Raw genomic sequence first — 17765 nt, forward strand, 5'->3', positions numbered from 1 at the left:
AGGAGAACTGACAGCTTATAAAGCATGAGAGAATAAATAACAGGAGAGGAGACGAGGCAGGAGCAGGAAAGAAGCAGTATCAACACTCAGGTGATGTGAAGTCCAGAGAGGTGAAGATAGGTGTGAAGTCAAACCCTGCAAATGAACAGAGAGGACTAGAAGGAAACAAGTCTGTTGTTGAGAAAAGGGGGCAGGTGTGATCCTAGTTTCAGGATGATTTTGGTTACCAAATTACCAAATAATTACTGCAGCTGACACAGCTACGTACTGCACATGAACACTTTTGAAAGAGTGTACTTTAGCTAGACAAAAAAAAAGCAAGAACAAATCAGTTACAGGCAACAAGTAAGTCTAATGATTTAGGACACAGTTGGAACTAAGGCCAGCCGGCATAGGGTCCCTCAGGATCACCAGATTAGTTTAGTACAGTGAATGTAAAGAAGAATTAAAACTGCCTTTACCTTATACTGCTTTTTGCTGTTTGAAATGGTCAGATAGATGTACAGGTATATCCTGAAGACTGATAGATTATATGTTTAAAAAGGTACAAAACGGGCTCGCACTATCAATGGGAAACTTTCTGTGTTCTGTATGCATGTCTACCATGACAAAAATTCTGGTTAAATGGTAAACCATTTTTATTATAATGGTAAAAAAATAAAAATGCCAAGGTAAGTACAAGAACTGATTTTTTAAAATAATTCCATTACGTCTATATTATAATTACATTAATAGGGATTGCTTTAATAATAAAGTTGTCAATGGTAATTAAAAGATAAGGTGTAAGCGAAGAACCACGCATCTATTTCTCAGCATGTCTACTGCTCAATGAAGCTAAGCTACTCCTGTTTCCTCTCATCTCAGATTCAGCCTTTTCACAAATGTAATCATGTTATCAGAAGAAATTTGCAGGTAGCAAGGAGAAAAATCAATACTTTTAGGATCTCTGATGGTTTTTAATCTAGTTCAATGAAATGGGAGCCATAATTTCTGAAGCTATGCAAGTGAAAGTAAAGGATTATCCCTTTTAAAAAACAAACTATAGTACTTTGTCCGTTACTGTTTAATGTATTTATTTTGGAATGTTTCCATTGTGCTCCCAGTTCCAGGGGGCATACGTACATACAGTACATGTAAGGCAATGCATATGTATAAAATGCATTTATTGTTCTATTTAAAATGTTTGTTTTACTCATTTTAATTTCCATATAAGTTGCATATTTTTGCTTTTGCACATATAGATAGCTTATTTCAATCTAGAATCTATAATGCATGTTTAAAGAGATGAACATGCCATATGTCTTCTGCCAAGTCAGCACTGGGAAATACAGTAGAATCGAATCTGTTGGCTTTTGAAGGAGGCAGTACGGTTCATCACAGCCTGAGCTGTGGGTAGCAGTGGTCATTGGCTTCAGTCCTCGACCGTAAATTGAATTTAGGCCATCATTTTGTCTCATCACTGATGATGGTGCGGATGTTAGAAGCATTACATCTGGGTCTGCACTTTGCTCACGGGTGAACTGCCTGTCTAGATGGCCTCCATATGGTTGACTCTGATTGACGAAAGCACAGAACATTGTCGTGGCTGAGCTCCTGAGACCAGGCACCAAAGGCTTGGTGATGTGTCTCTCTGTCTAGTTATAGATATAAATGAGCTGTGGTGTGTTATAATTACCTCTTTATGTGTTCAGAAGTGGAAAGGCTTTGCATTGTTTGTGCCTCCGTCTCTGTCTTATAATTAATGATCTGGGTCTCGGTAGTTTTTTTTTTCCTTTATGGCAAACAAAAAAGAATGTGAAACGCTATTACCCTCTGTGGTTAAGAGTAAAGGTAAACAAATACATTGTTACAGGTGCCCTCTGACTAAGATCAGGATGAACAGGAGACCTTCACGGCATACAATTATAAGGTTGACTCCTTTGCTCTGTGATATCTGTGCCTCTGAGAGGGAGTCCACTTGTGACATTTCATGACCAGTCCTGGCTCGTACACCTGTTTGTCCAGGCGTGACAGTTGACCACCTGTAAGTAAAGCCTGTGCAGAGCCTAGTTGCCTCTGAATAGCACAGCATCAGTGAGTGATGTATTCCAGAACTGACTCAGGCAAAACAAATGAATGTCTATCTCAGCTATAGCAGACTTGGCAATAGAAGCAATTCCAAAATAAGAGCACAGTACTATATAAAACAGGATATTAGACAGATTGAATGAAATTTCCCAGCTGTGTTAAAGGCACTCTCTTAACCATGTCTGCAGAAGGTAAATATCCCACAGAAGAGTTGTGTTTTAATTTTGAAATCTAATATATCCACTAAGCTTGTCAACATGCATGATGTATGTAAATATCAAGAGGTAAGGCAACAGTGGTATGATATTTTATGAAGTGTAATGGCTTTTTTTAACTCTATAGTCTACTATAATCAATAGTTTTGTGTATTTTGAATAATATATAAAAATAGAATAATATGCAATTAATGAAATGATAGTTAAATAAGCACATCTCTAATGAAAGAGCAATTACACCAGTAAATGTGTCAGTACCGTTTAACCTGTTTACAATTTTCACATTGTTGTGCAATGAGAATAAAAGTAATGAATAGAACAGAGGAATGCAAAGCATATGGACTATGAAAATACCTCCAAAATTATGTGTAATATCCATTGTGTAAGAAGACACTAGGACTAAAGTGTGTATGTAAGAAAGTAAGAAGTAAGAAAGACATTAAGGGTAAAGAAAAACACAATCTTTCCTAATCATTGTGTTGTGAGTTTTTCTGGTGCAGGGCTACACTTACAGCTAATAAAAGCCTGAAAAAAAGTATCAACAAATTGAAGTTTAAAAGGAAATGTTCATAGTCTTATTAGATATTACACTGCAACATGACATATTGTTATATATAATTATTTACAATGTTATTCAACATAGAGGTGTCCTATGAGGTGTCTTGTTTCAGAATAGCAAACTTAAATATTTAAACTTTTGGCATTGGAAATTCTATTCACTTTAATACCACAGTTTATCACTCACTGAAATAATTTAGGAAAAAAATCTTGTCGATTTATTTTATTTTTATTGCAATTCTGATATTATTCTTTATGACCATCTGTTGAGCATTATTGATTTGTTTTCATTTATTATTTAATTACACTAATTAAGATAGAGTTGGTATGTATTGGGCGGCATGGTGGCACAAGGGTTAGCATTGCTGTCTCGCTGCACTGCCGTGGGTTCAATTCCTGGGGTGCTATCTGCGTGGAGTTTGTATGTTTTCCCCGTGTTCATATGGGTTACTTCGGGGTGCTCCAGTTTGTCCCACAGTCCAAAAACACAATGGTAGGATAACGGGCTAGCTGTGTGTGTCCTATGATGGTGTGGAATCATGTCCTCAGTGTATCCTGTCTTGCACCTGTCGCTTGCCACAACCCCTTCGGATAAAGTATTTAGAAAGTGGATAGATGGGACAGTATGTTCATGAGATGTGGTTCAATGGACTAATAGCTGGACTGTATATTGAGCCTATGGCATTACAGCGCTAGAATGTTGCCTTAGCTACCATGTTCGTGGAGAGTTGTTAAAAAATAGAGAGTCCCTGAAACAGTTCTATATCACAGATTTCAAACAAAACTCTTCCTGGTTTTTAATCAATGAAAATGATTTCTTCAAAGCCTCCTTTTTCCCCTGGTGTTTGTAGTGGCCCTACCTTGATAGGATTATATTGGTAACTATTACACTGAAACTTAGTCTGAACCTATTTTTAACTTTAATTTGGTTAACTTTGAATTCATTGGTTTTGTTTTCTTCACCTGTCTCAAAAGTAGATTATTCTGGGTTCATAATGCCTTTTGTTATACAGTATCTGGTCTTGTTTGTCAGCCGCATTCTTTCACTGAAAAACTGGATGCAAAATAAAACATATCTTTCCCTTGGCAAAATACAGAGATATGTCATTTTTTTTCCTCAAAAAATGGTGTTGATGACAGACATTCTCACTTCCCACATTTATTAATGTCTCATAGGCCCTCTTAGATTTTTGATGGATTATGTGAAGTATATGCAGTACCAGCCCTCAGTTCACTGTTCTTGGTGCAGACATTTCCTGAACCCCTTCCAGGTAATTGACAGAGCCTGATTGACATAACCACATGTACAAAGGTGGATTTATTTAGCGATTGAAATGTACAATGTTGGAATACTGTATGTGCACAGCCCTTGAAGTGTTACTGTTTTTTTAACAGCTAATTACTATTAGCTCTGCAAAGTTTCACATAGGAACCCTGAGTAAGGAATCTGAGTCCTACCAAATTAGGTCAAAAGCCAATGAAAAGCATGAAGAGAGACTAGAGGAGATAAGAAAGACTAGTAGAAATACCTCCATGGTTTGTGTGCTTCAGGTCAGCTGAACTCTCCGACTGTTATAATGCAAGAAATAAAAAAATGATGGTTGCGACTACTCCTCGTTGAGCATGAGTGGAATATAGTTCTCTGGCACAGAGGTCTACCTAATTAAATCCATTTCTTCTTGATGAGCAATTAATCAGACACCTTTATTAGTGGCAGGATCTTATTAATTGTTCAGGCAGGATATTTATTATCCTAGGCACGCTCTGTAGAGCAAACCCATTTACTCAGGGAGCTCTAGAAAAGAAAAATGTGAGACTTCTGAAGTGGCATTCAGCAGGTTTCAACTACAGTTCTCATATGGTAAGGGGGTCAGGAAGGAAGGCGCATTTGTCATTCCATTAATTCCCTACACCAGTGCTTTATACCTGAGAGACAGTGCTGTCTGGCGAGTTTTGTCTTCTTACTCCACTTAGTTTTGTGTAATTTTTACATAAGTGCAGTAACTATGAGCACAGGGTAGATAAGGCAATGCAGATGCAAAATACATTGCAATTTTTTTTTCAAAATGTCCTTGCTTCAGTTAGTTTGCTACTGCTTCTCCTATGTTCATGATAAGTGATGATCATATTTGTTACGTATAGGCTGGAAGGATATGCAGTAGATGGCATTCAGTAATAACTTATACATATGGAAAGTGCTCTCTTAATGCTATGTGTTAATAGCTTGTTGAAAATTAAGAGCATGTTCTGCAGATTATTGATTTACTAATGGATTGGGTTGAGGTTTTATTTTTTATAAATGTTTGACTTTGTATGACTTACATTTACAAAACACCTTGGATGAATAAACATATTCTTCTTATGATTAAATAAATAGAAATTCCTCCTTTAATCAAAAAATAATTTCCATAAACTTCAGATGATATGTAAAAAAGCCATTGTGTTCATTAACAGGACATAGGAGGCTATTAAAGGGTCATTGAAGGATAGTATTAAAACTTTGGTTTAATTAGCTTTGTAGCCACTAAATTCTCTTTTGACATCAATTAAAGGAGTCATAAAAGTATGAATTAGTAAGTCTTTTTATGCATTTGACACTGCTTGGTAGTAGATGCCCCCTACTGCATAATCCTTTGTAAGGAAATCCCATTGGAATTCATTATACCAAACTGTGTTGGTTTATGGTATAGCCAGAGTTAGTATTGCTTCTAACACAGCAGTAATATTTACAGATAAAAGACAGAAACAAGAATGTCTCCATAATAAATAGCATGCAATGGAAGACATATTTTTTCTGTTTAGTCCCAAATAATCCCCCAGTAGATAAAGACAAAATTGTTGCAGCGATAATTGGCCATCCTTATCTATAAAATCAACCAAATGCTTAAATATCTTATAATGGTGTTATGTGTTTAATATGAATTTCTATTTTTTAAAAATTCATGCTGCCATTCAAATCCTTTCCTACCTAGGAGAAAGAAGATACAGTATGTTCACATTGTGATGGATGTTGAAATGAAGGCAGAGATGCAATTACCATTATGCTGAAATCTCTCTGTGTCACAGGCCCCTTCTGTGAGCATTAATTTGGTTTTAAAGAAAAATCACTCAGTGATTCTTACTAATTTGTTGTGCTTTAAGATCATTCACAGGGGTTCCTGTTAATTTGTGCTTTAAGTGATTAATATTTAAGTAAAGAGACCATACCTTAGGTTATAACATTTTAATTTTTTTTCAGTAATATTATTCTTTAAATAAATGCAGCTTAATAAGTACTCATACTTTGTCCTGTAAATGGGAAATTTGTTCTCTTACTTTTCCAGCTGCATGCTGTGATAAAGGATTACATTAACATGTGTAATATTGGGATATGTTCAGTATATACTTAAAGTGGAGAAATCAGTTTCCATCCCTTGGCTGGTGGTTTATCACTCCAACTCCAAGTTCTTAGATTCTTAAATGATATAATAATTTGTGTCACTTTTAAGTATTTAATTTCAAATTGTCTTTAGCAGTTAATAATTGAAAAGACATTGCTGGCTGATGGTATATTTACAATACAGTACTTTGAAGCCTAGAAAAAAAGTTTTATATTTTTTCTAATTTAAAATAGTATTTAAATTAAAAAAGTATTTACAGAAGAGGCATAGAATAATATTCATAATTCAGTTACTGTATACCCTAAAAGACATTTTTTATATATCTAATTTAGGAAGTGTTGCTTAATCTAACATTCTACTGTTCTGTACTGGATAGGACTATAGGGATAAAATACAAAGTTCCCTGTTAGGATAAATGTGTATCTGTGTATGTACAGTATATGTTATTTTGTAATTATCAAAATAGATGAGAACATTATATTAAAACTGTTTAGTGGTGTTACAGTGATGTCTTTTAATAAACACATTTAAGAAGAAGGTATAGTAAAACATGTACTGTGTACTGTGTGTAAGATAGCTAAATTTTAAGTTTAATCATGATAGCTTTTGGCTCTTAAAAGATGTTTGATATAGATGACTGCTAATCAGATAAGTGCTTCGCTGCACATTAGGAGAGAAAATCCGATTTGATACAGTAACAAAATGATGCTGAGTGGATAAGCACATACAGCACGCTGCTTTGTGGTGCTTCCAACCATATGTCTCGATTAGCAGTTGTGTTTTAAGGGGGTTTTGTTGGAGCAGCTCAGTCCTCTAGATAATTAATCATGGTTCTAGGAATTGAAATTATGTCATCAAAACATTGTATGAGGAATTTTTGCATGTCAGAAAAGCCACAAGCTCAGAATTTAAATAAAGGTAAAACAATAAAACATATGTCCAGATTTCAAACTAATTTTACCAATTAACATACAACGTTCTCTGGTTGGAAAGTGCTAAAACATTCACAGAAGTATGCATGCATGTTTCTGAATATGTGTGTAAGCATACAAAATTGACTAAGAAGAAAACGATTTAAAAATGAATGATTTGGAAAAAATGTGGATCTCACATTCAATTGTCAGTTGTTGGAGGTTCCTTTTAATGAGAAATTGGAGCAGGATACCCATCCATGAATCATTAGACAGTCTCTTATTCCTGCTAAGGATCATGACATTCTGCAGATTGTCTCAAAGCTCTAGGATGCAAGGTGAGACTACACTTTCTCCTAAATATCTACAGAACATACTTAATTTAGAGATACCAAAGAACTTAACCAGTGTATAGAAGTTGAGAAGAATAAAGAGCACCTAGAGAAATCTCACATGAACGTGTGGAGAACAATCAAACTACCTACTAAAGAAACCCTGGGCTAGAATCAAACCCCATGATCTGAGAGCTACTGTATAAGGCAGCAGCCGAACATCTCTTCCTTTTGCTTAAGGAAATTGACTCACAGGGATTTCAGCTTTTGATTCTTGGATTAAAAATCTGATGTTCTACTAACTAAATTGCCCGGTGTCTTGGACCAAGATCCCCCACGTAAATGTTCCAACACAATCGATGAACATCTGTTGTGTAGCATGTACTGGCTTCACACATGATACTGACTGTTTTAATATTATTTTAAAATTGTCACTAATATAGTTTAGGAAGTCTTTTTAAAATAAGGTAAAAAATGACTGCAATCATTGTAAGCAATTTCTTTGACTAAGTGAATTATAAGAAAAAATTGAAAATGGTCAGAATTAAACATGGAAAATACTGTATATCTAAAGAAAGTACAGTATACTATATACTGTATGCTCTAGCTAAGACAAAAATGATCAATACATATATTTTCTCTTTAACATTATTCTAGGTTTAGAAAATAATCCCTTGTGCTTTTGAGCTGATATCTGCTAGACGACTCACTTTTAATCACAAATTGCAGTCATTTCTTCCAGTTGGCTTCAGCTAATTGCAATCAATGACAAGCTGTATAATACATTACAGATTCCCAAAACGTCTGCATGGGAAGGAAATGATGAATCTGTTTAGACTATGAGTATACATGCAGCAAACTCGACATCGCTTTATTGATTTGCTATTCACAAGTTTGACTTTTATATCAATGGGACTTGAGTACAAGGAAAGATGTGTAAAAATTAGAACCCAAAGATTGTTAAAGAAGGGCAAACAATGTTTTTGTAAATTACAGCACATCCGTTATAAAATTAATTTGTGTCATGCAGGAAGATAGAAATGGATTTCCATCTCAAAAGAAGAAAAACAAACCAAAAACTTGTAGTCTTGTGATTTATATATAGTGTTTTGGGGGTTTTTTTGTCCCTGGAAAGACAACTTGCTAACAGTTCTTATTTGCTTGGAAATTCACATCACCTCCCACTTTCTGAAACCTCATTTAATTAGTATGAGCTGACATCTGAAGTTCTAAAAATAAAAAAAAACTTCTACCCTACCATGAGATTTTTTTTTATTCACAGGATTACATTTTCAGCTTTATAAAGCAGCAATATCTCATATGAAATTCAACACAAATGCAACTAAAAGACACTTGTAGTCTCATATAGTATGTCTGAAAAATATACATTCTCAGGCACTTAATAGCTACAGAACATTAAAACATGCATCTTTTTAAATTTTTTTGAATTATTAAAAAAAGAAATACTGTATTTAAATCAATGGTTTTACATCACAAGGATTGCTCAAAGTACACAGTAGGCATTTTTAATTTCCAGGATTATTTTACATTAATTCATTTATGTAGAATATGGCATATTATTAAAGCTTGTTACTATTTTTGTGTGTAACTGTTTTCAAAATATTTAATACTACACTACACCAAAAATAGTCATTTTAGAACTGGAGACATGATGGTTGGTTTATATTAACCAGGGTAACAAATTACCAGTAGATTTCATTATGTCATTATGCAGCCAAAATTATGGAATTCAATTACTACACAATTCTTTAAAATATAATTAGTAGATATCTGATCATGGTGTCCACTGGCTATGTAGTAATCAAATTAAACAAGTAAGCAGTATCTCAAATGAAGGTTAATGTTTGCTCAAACAGAATTAAAAAGCCCTAAAGCAAATAACAGCAACATGTAGTATGTATGGAAATATGTTCATGATGCATAACAGGAACAAAAATGGAAGTCTTTTAGCACAACTAACAAGAGGCATTGTACATAGGAATGAAATTATTTTAGTAAATGTTTACATTTGCATCATGCAAGTTTATTTAGGATGTTCTTGTACAGAACAGGAGGTTCTTCTTTTGCTGTGCAATGCCGTCTGTAAGAGTTCCCTCTGTTTTTAAAATTGCACAGATATAGTATCAGACTGCTTTTTCAGATATGCCTCATTTCTGTTCCGAATATACTGTAAGCATAGCAGACTTTCATTTTATAACTTCTTCAGGAATTGTTCAGTCAGCATCAAATATGAAAATGGAACCATTTTTGAAAAATAATAAAAAATATCCAGTACATGGGTGTACAGAATCTGGAGTCTTGAGGTTCATTATATTTTTTGGGTGACTGCTAATCGTTAGCAATTATAATAAGGTTAAACACGCATATGTGTTTAGTAATGTATATAGAAAGCTTTATTTGTAGTGAATAATCAATTAAACACTAAATCATTTTTTTCTATTTTGTTTCTACAGGAAAAGGGGAATGTTGGAGTTGTATTTAATGTTGGAACAGATGACATAACTATTGAAGAAACATCAAAGTTTGTAAATGACGGAAAGTACCACATAGTACGTTTCACGAGGAGTGGTGGCAATGCCACGCTACAGGTGGACGACCTACCTGTCATTGAGCGATACCCAACAGGTAAGGAACCTGCATTTAAAAAAAAACAATGACATACACTGCTACTTTCTAAAAAGGTGTTAAAAACTAAAAATAAAAAACATATATGCAGTGAGGACCTAGGCATGTAAAATGTTGGAGTGTTAGAAAAAAGTATAAATTTGTGTTCTAAATTGTTTTGTTGGTGTTTAATGTGCTTTCCTTTTTGATATAAAATATCTAGTATCCTTTAAAATGTCAAAATGTCAGCAAAAATGATGACTTTCAGGCATAAAAGGCACTAAATGTCAAAGCTCAGTTTATTGAATTCACTAACATTTAAACTGCTAAAAGGCTTCGACAAAAGCTTTGAAAGATTCAAAGGTATCCAAATAAATTAAACTTTCCTCTCATTTAGTTGTTCTCGATGTTTTCATAAAACAAGAAAGTTGTTTTTTGGTCTTTATGTCTTTGTATTTAGAAATGCTAGACATCCTAATTAATCTGTAACAAATTACATGCAATTTAAAAGTCAGTTCATTATTCTGGATGTGTTCAGTACAGCATATCATCTGTAAGACAAGAATCAGAAAACAGTGGAAACCTCAAAATATGTTAAAATTAAAATTAATTGCACACAATTTCTAAACCCTAACAACAACAAATGCAATGGTCAAACCAAAATTGTAATTAAATGCTGTAGATTAAAATTGTGTTCATTATATTGTAATTTTGCTAGTACCACCTCCAGTGCTACACTACAGTACCACCTACTGCATGCCCTACTTCTGAGCTAATATTGCTACAGGATTCACATTCTCTGTCAACATTGAAAACAGAATACATTAATTAATTGAATTAATTAATCTAATTATGATTGTAATTGAAACTTTAACATTTTTATTTGCTGTAAATTTTTCTGATTTCTCATTTAAATAAAACTTTTTTTTAAATATCCCTGGTAAGATAGATAACTCTCAAAAGTAGTACATTTATGCAGCTTGTAGTATGAGCTCTTTTTCACAGCATCAGTGCTCCCATCAGTGTATTAAATGGAGTCATTTCTTCATCATGTTTTGTAACCTTTATGGACATCCACATTGCTTTTATCAAATGGAAGACGTATTATGCTTGAGAATCAATCAGTATTTCTAGCCTTAGGTGTGAAGAGGAATTAATCGCTTTTGACTGAATTACCACATAGCTGAACTCACCTCAGTTAACTATTTCTATTCTGGTATCACCTTACAGATATCTACTATGTTGCACTGGGCATCAGTCATAGTTTTGAAGCAAAAAATGCAAATACTCCCAAAGCTGACATAAAAATGAGATACAATATTACAGGAAGTTTCTATACTAGTCTGGTTTTTGGCTTTTATTGGTGTTTTGACTGAGTGATTTACTGCACTAATGCACAATCTATTTTGCCTCCCTACATATGCCTCTATGAGCATTGAATCAGATGCAGGATTTAAATTAGATTCACCTTTAAGCTGGTCTCCACCTTTACTCTAAAAGAAACCATGGATCTGTTCTTTCATTATACAGTTTTTGCTTCTTTCAATTTTATATATAATCTGCTGTATACCCAGAACAAGCTCCCACACACAGCTTCCTCATTTCTCTGTTTAGTAATCACTGGAGATGTCATATCTAGCCAGGGGCTCATTGAAACAGTAGGCTCTGATGTGTAAACCCTGATCATAGGCTTTATAATCACAAAAACACCACTTCAGTATATAAAATGGGAGAGCTTTTGTCAGCTGCCTGCAGTTCTTAATTGTTTAATACAACTACTCCTCCAATAATGTTTGTGAGAGTTAGAGAAAAACTTAACTAAATGTAAGATCTGTTATAGGACGATTTCCTGACAAATATCTAAAAGGATGTATATTAATTTAATTACAGCTTGGTCAGCTTCATGATTAATGTAGCTAATGTATGAAGGATTTCATTTTGTAGGCTGTGTAATTATCAAGACATTCCTTCTGTTCTAGATTTCCTCTTTGGATAAAAAACATGTCCAACTGTTAAAAAAAAACCAACAAACTTTTAATATGAAAAATGGGTCCCTAATTGTTCTGTCAATGCCCAGCAGTTGTACTTTCACACCATATTGATTGCATAAAAGTATAACTTTTATAAAAATCTACTATATTTATGTGTTAATTATTTTACAATTATCTGACTAACAGATGTGCCTTTATGAATATAAATGTGTTATATTAATGAATGCTAATTCATAACCACGTTACATTCCCATTAATACAATTACAAGAGCATGACGTGGCTATTAGGTAATAGTATTTAAATATGCGGTTATCCATCTAGCATTTTAACAAATTTAACATAGTTAACAAACATGTGCAAGTCTGTTCTTATCTAGTCTTGTTTGTTTTATGTCAAAGTAATTAGTTTTGTTGGGGGTGGGGGGTGTTCAGCTTCATTGGTACTGTAGGTCTTTTTCTTTGTTAATGTTGATTTAGCCTATAATAATCAGTAAGTCCTTGTTTCTCCTATATCCATCTAACACCTCAAGATGTGTTCCTCGGTGTCCTGCTCTGCCCCACTTTTGAAAAACCTTCACACATTATATCTGTACATTTAAAACTCAAACAGTTGTTCTATCCCTCATCATTTTAACATTTAACACAATTTCACTTCAGCAGATTAAAGGTATTACTCAGAAAGAACATTAATCACGTTTATAAGATCCCTGAATAACTTCAATAAGTTATTCAGAAATTGACTCAATTTCTGAGAAAGAAAAGATACAACAACATTTTATTTGTAGAGGATTACACAGTTAACGGGAAGTAGTAAAAAGCATTGATACATTAAGAACTGCTAATATACATATCCATAAACACACAGATATAACTGTATACAGTATATATATACGCACGGCATTGAAATCATTCTCTTGGTAAAGGAAAACATGCAGCATGTAATATTACACTCACCTGTTGAAAGCAGTTTTCCATTAGTTAAATGTTGAGCAAAGCTGATACATCTATCAATATATACGGATTTGCACAGTAATTGGATATTATTTAATTATTTTCTATTGTTAAGAGAATTAGTTATATATTTATGTATGGAAATATTTGTTTAATTATACCAAGAACTCGTGATGCAAAAGTGTACCCTTTTTTCTTATGTACTGTATGTTTATCTGTCTTCCTGTACCTGCCAGTTACCTGTGAGAGAAATTGTATCACACCCAATACGTGAAATATATCAATAGATGAATTGCAACGCCTGGTCAGATGCCTGGCTTTGTGGAATTGTTGCCATAGTGACCAATCTGGCAGCAGCCTGAAACTGCTGCCATTGCCAGGCTATAGATGCTGTCCAGAGAGAGTGAAACAAATACACCACGCAAGTCGTTTCTAACTTTAATAATTCAAGCTTTTTCTGAGTGCCTAATTAACTAACATCACTGGCATAAGGATGTAGTTAAGGACAACCTATAGGATGATATTGTTCATTTAGTAAAGGAATGATAAATGGAGTAGAGAAGATTAACTAAATAGGGAATTATTTTACAAGCAGGCACCCTCTCTACAGGGTGGTCCCAGCATTGTCAGAAATTAAGGACAATAATACCAGCAGTGCTTTCAGGCAGATCCCACATAATCTTATTAAAAAGTCACATTTAAGATACTTAAGAGCCATTTGATGGTTTTATCCCAATTAATGTGTCCCTGAACTGTATTGATGCTGATGTGTTTCCATTTATTTTCAATTATGAAAGGCAATAATAAAGCCAGAGGAGCTTTCTGGTCCAAATGCTCATCTGTGGAAGTAATGCCCTCACAATGCAATAAAGGCCACGGGCCATAGCACTGCTATGGCATGCAAGGAATCAAAGGGTCTATTTCCTTAATGCACGAGAAAATAATAGAGGAGACAAAGCCAAGGTTTTCACCAGAGTATATCCCATTGGGAGTGCACACAGTCTGTCCCTGCAGTCTTTGATCTACAATAAGTGACATGTTTGATGCCAGTTTTGGGATTACCATAGTCAATTGAAACATTTAGTAACAGGGAGCAAAATGTGGGTTAAATTAAAAAAGGAACAATATTCTTTTTTACTTATGTAAATCCATTACTGCAGAGCTTACATCACCTAACATAAAAAACACTTATTTTTCTATATCCAACACTAAGAATTTACTTATATATAGTTTGAATGCATTCAGGAATTAGGCCTGTAGATTGTAATGAACAGAAGTGTGGCCTTATCTGACCACTTTATTAAGAAAAATGAATAATATACGATGCACCCAAGGCTGACGAATGTAAATGATGTTCACTCTAGCCTGGAAGCATAGATAAGGTGTTCTGTGAATACCATATCACATTGGCTTTGTCAGCAGGCATTGTAACTTCAGGTAGATGAATTGCTTTGGAATAGCATTAAGTCTATGATAAGGGTATTGTTAACACTCTTCATCCTCATTTCACTTTCCCTACAGAGGATCAATATATGATCAAAGCATGACTGCTTTCACCTTTAATTAACTTCAGCATTAATTAAAATGCTGAAGAATTCCTATTGCTTACAAAAGAAGTGACATGTGTCAATGCAGTGTAAAAATAAATGTGGTTAAGTACAGTATTTAGCTTTGTAAACTTTCTTTCAATTGTGTTTTCCCATACTGTACGGTATTACTTGGGGAAATTTGTATGCATGGATTCTAAAAAATAATTTGAATGTAAGGAAAACAAAAAATCAATATGTTCTTGGGAAAATGTAGAAATGAAAACATGTGTGCTCTCAATCAATATCAAGTGTGTGCAGATATGCCTGCCCATGCCTGAGTGTTTGTGTTTCAGGATGCATGTATAAATATGTTTGTGGGTGTCCATCTCTTTTTGTTCCCAGACACTCTCTTGCAGGATATCCAACCTCTGTTTATATACCTTGCCCATAGCGTGAAAGGAGAATGTGTACAATGTCTTAAATCCTATCATTTGAAAGAGATTACTCTTTTGTGGGAATATAACTAGGAGGCATAAATATACAAATAGGAATTCTACTGTCAGACCCAGCTGAAAAAAAATAAATAAAAGGCTTTTTCTGCCACGGGTGTTTTAGTTCCCTTAGCAGTGACACGCAACAGATTTGTATCTCCTCTGTGTGCTGTTTTCCATCAGAATTCGATGCCTTTGGGTTTTTTTGCACACAAGCATTCAACCAAACAATGACCTCGCCCCCATTGTTGCACTTGGCTTGCATCTGTGCATTTATAACCACTTGAGAATGAAATGCCAGGGCCAGCAACTGGCACAGTCTAATAGTGGAGATGATGCACCAGCAATGTCTCGTAGCTTTGTATTATTTTTAACGCAAATGTAAAGATTGACTAAGGTTAACAGCCTTCCTTTCAATGTTTAAAATGTAAATGCTACACATGAGTGCATGTACCACTTGCATTATTAGTGTGCTGTACGTAAGTTTAATCTTGATTGATTCAGTGGTTGTCATTGATGGAACAAAATGGTCATAAGTAATCACAATAAACTTTATGCTGAGTAACATTAATAACTATACATACTAAGCAAAATTAAACATTCATGTTTTGAAACACCTGTACATTCTGAAACCATATACAACATTTTTTCAAATAAAAGTAGAGGTCCTTGCTTTGTGGACTATAAAGTGTGTTTAAATGCTACAGTATATGAATGTGCAGTTGTCAACAATGAGATTGTAACACATTGTTACTAAAAAAAGGCATTTAAAGCATTTTTACAAGGATTATTTTAGGATAGACAACAAGTACTCAACTGAGTTCAAATCTGGTGATTGACGTACATGTATATTCAACATATATTTATTAATTTATATATTTGTTAATTGCAGAGCAATACGACTGAAGTCAGAGAGGCTGTCAGCATTTGCCCTCCTTGTCACCACCTTGTCCCTTACCTTGCCAGGAAAACAGTTCTGTTTTTTCCGCTCTTTGACTGAATGCCTTCCCCATGTCTGAGTCAATACCTCATTTTGTGGAAGGCAGCTCATGCGCAAGATTAGAGCACTGTTCCATTAAATCCTGTCATTTGTGCTGGCCCGTGATCCTGCCTTCTGCTCTGGCTGTGGCCACTTCCACAATGCCCACCTCAGGTGACCTTGCCCTCCCAGTCAGAGTCATGGTGAAATGGTAGGTAAGGCTTCCTTTCAGGAAACAGAGTCAACCCATCAGGTCCCTTGCAGATAATCAATCATATTTCTTTTAAATGCATTTCTGTCACCCCTGCATCCATGTGGATATATTTTAAACTTTTCCCCCCTTATTGAAAGCTCTGGCTGTCAAATGGCTGAACCCCCTTGATAACATTTTTGACAGCTTGCCAGTCAATAAGCAATTACATCGTTCCAGAAGATTTACAAAGCACCATATGGAGATGGATCTGAAAGGCTGTTTGTTGTAAAGGCACCCCACAAATGTTTGGCATTTCCAATCTCATCAATGTGCTTTCATGAATAAACTTTTCTTTCTGCATAATCACTTCTCATAAAGAACCCTGAAAGATAAAATGAATAAGAAAATAAATAGTTTAGAACATAAAAAAGTATTAAATATGACAGTAAAACCTGATGACAGATTATTGAAATATTTGAATATTTTTGTATTTTTCACTGGGACAATTGTAATGTGTCCTTGTACTTTAGGCAGCTTTGAGATTCAAAAACCTTCCTTGAGATTTAAACTGTTGGAGAATGTTTAGGGTGTAATGAAATAAAAATATGTTTTATTACAGTAATTATCATTCCATAGATACTGCAGTATTCTGACAAAAAACAGAGAGAAGACAGCAAATGCAAAATAAATTATTTCACAAAGCTATTTTTATTTTGTCTTCAAAACATTCCAAGACATAATGCAAGGAAAGTTTTAGCTTTATGTTGACTATATAGCCTGTTTACTATATATATAGCCCCAGAAAGGTCTAATCTTGGGTCAATACTTTACAATAAGTGGCTGTTCATGATACATTGTGAGCTTAAGTGTTTTGTATGAACATTATGTATGTCTGTATGTGTCACCTTAAAGTTAATCATTCTCCCTGGAAGCAAAATGAAACCCCCCAGTCGTCAGAATCAATTCAGTGAAGGATTTTCAGTTTTAATTCAAGCATCATTTCTGTGCTTAAAATGCATTTCAGTAAGTCTTGTCTGCAATATGTAGTTTCTAAAGGGCCTTTTGTGTAAGCAGATAATGCCAATAATGTAATAAAAATACAGTAATAACAAAAGAGCACTCTTAAGTCATGCAGCAAGATCATCATCTTTCTTTTTCTTTTGTTTTCCATTGACTTCAGAGTGATATCAGGCCATTCAGTGCCTTCCACCCCAGATGACTGACATCTTCATTTCACAGAACAAAATGGAATTAGACTGCGGCAATCGCAATATAATACACTGAGAAAAAAGAATATTAGCCAAGTTGACATACCTGGTGTGCCACAGCTGACCCTAAGATATAAAGATATGATTAAAAAATTTTCAACTGCTCCTTCTCAATTCAGCCAGCAGATTTGGATCTGATTCACTGAACCGACCTTTCTCACTTCTTTCGGCTTACTCTTATTCTGTTAAATTACTGTTACTCCCCTCAACTCTACCTGCTCAGACAGAATTAATACAGTACAATGTGACAAAATATTGTCTATTTGGTGAAAGAA

The 17765-nt window shown here is 34.4% G+C and overlaps 1 protein-coding gene across 38 annotated transcripts in view; it reads left to right on the plus strand.

Annotated features, from left to right (window-relative positions):
* nrxn1a (neurexin 1a) overlaps positions 1–17765 on the plus strand; it is a 350164-nt gene that overhangs the window by 276128 nt on the left and 56271 nt on the right. For all 38 annotated transcript variants that reach the window (XM_015363013.2, XM_069179698.1, XM_069179705.1 and 35 more), the window contains one exon: positions 9938–10109. In XM_015363013.2, the coding sequence (XP_015218499.1) occupies positions 9938–10109 (172 nt within the window). The remainder of the gene's footprint in view (positions 1–9937; positions 10110–17765) is intronic.

This window comes from Lepisosteus oculatus, chromosome 17, assembly GCF_040954835.1.
Source record: "Lepisosteus oculatus isolate fLepOcu1 chromosome 17, fLepOcu1.hap2, whole genome shotgun sequence".
Lineage (NCBI taxonomy): Eukaryota > Metazoa > Chordata > Actinopteri > Semionotiformes > Lepisosteidae > Lepisosteus > Lepisosteus oculatus.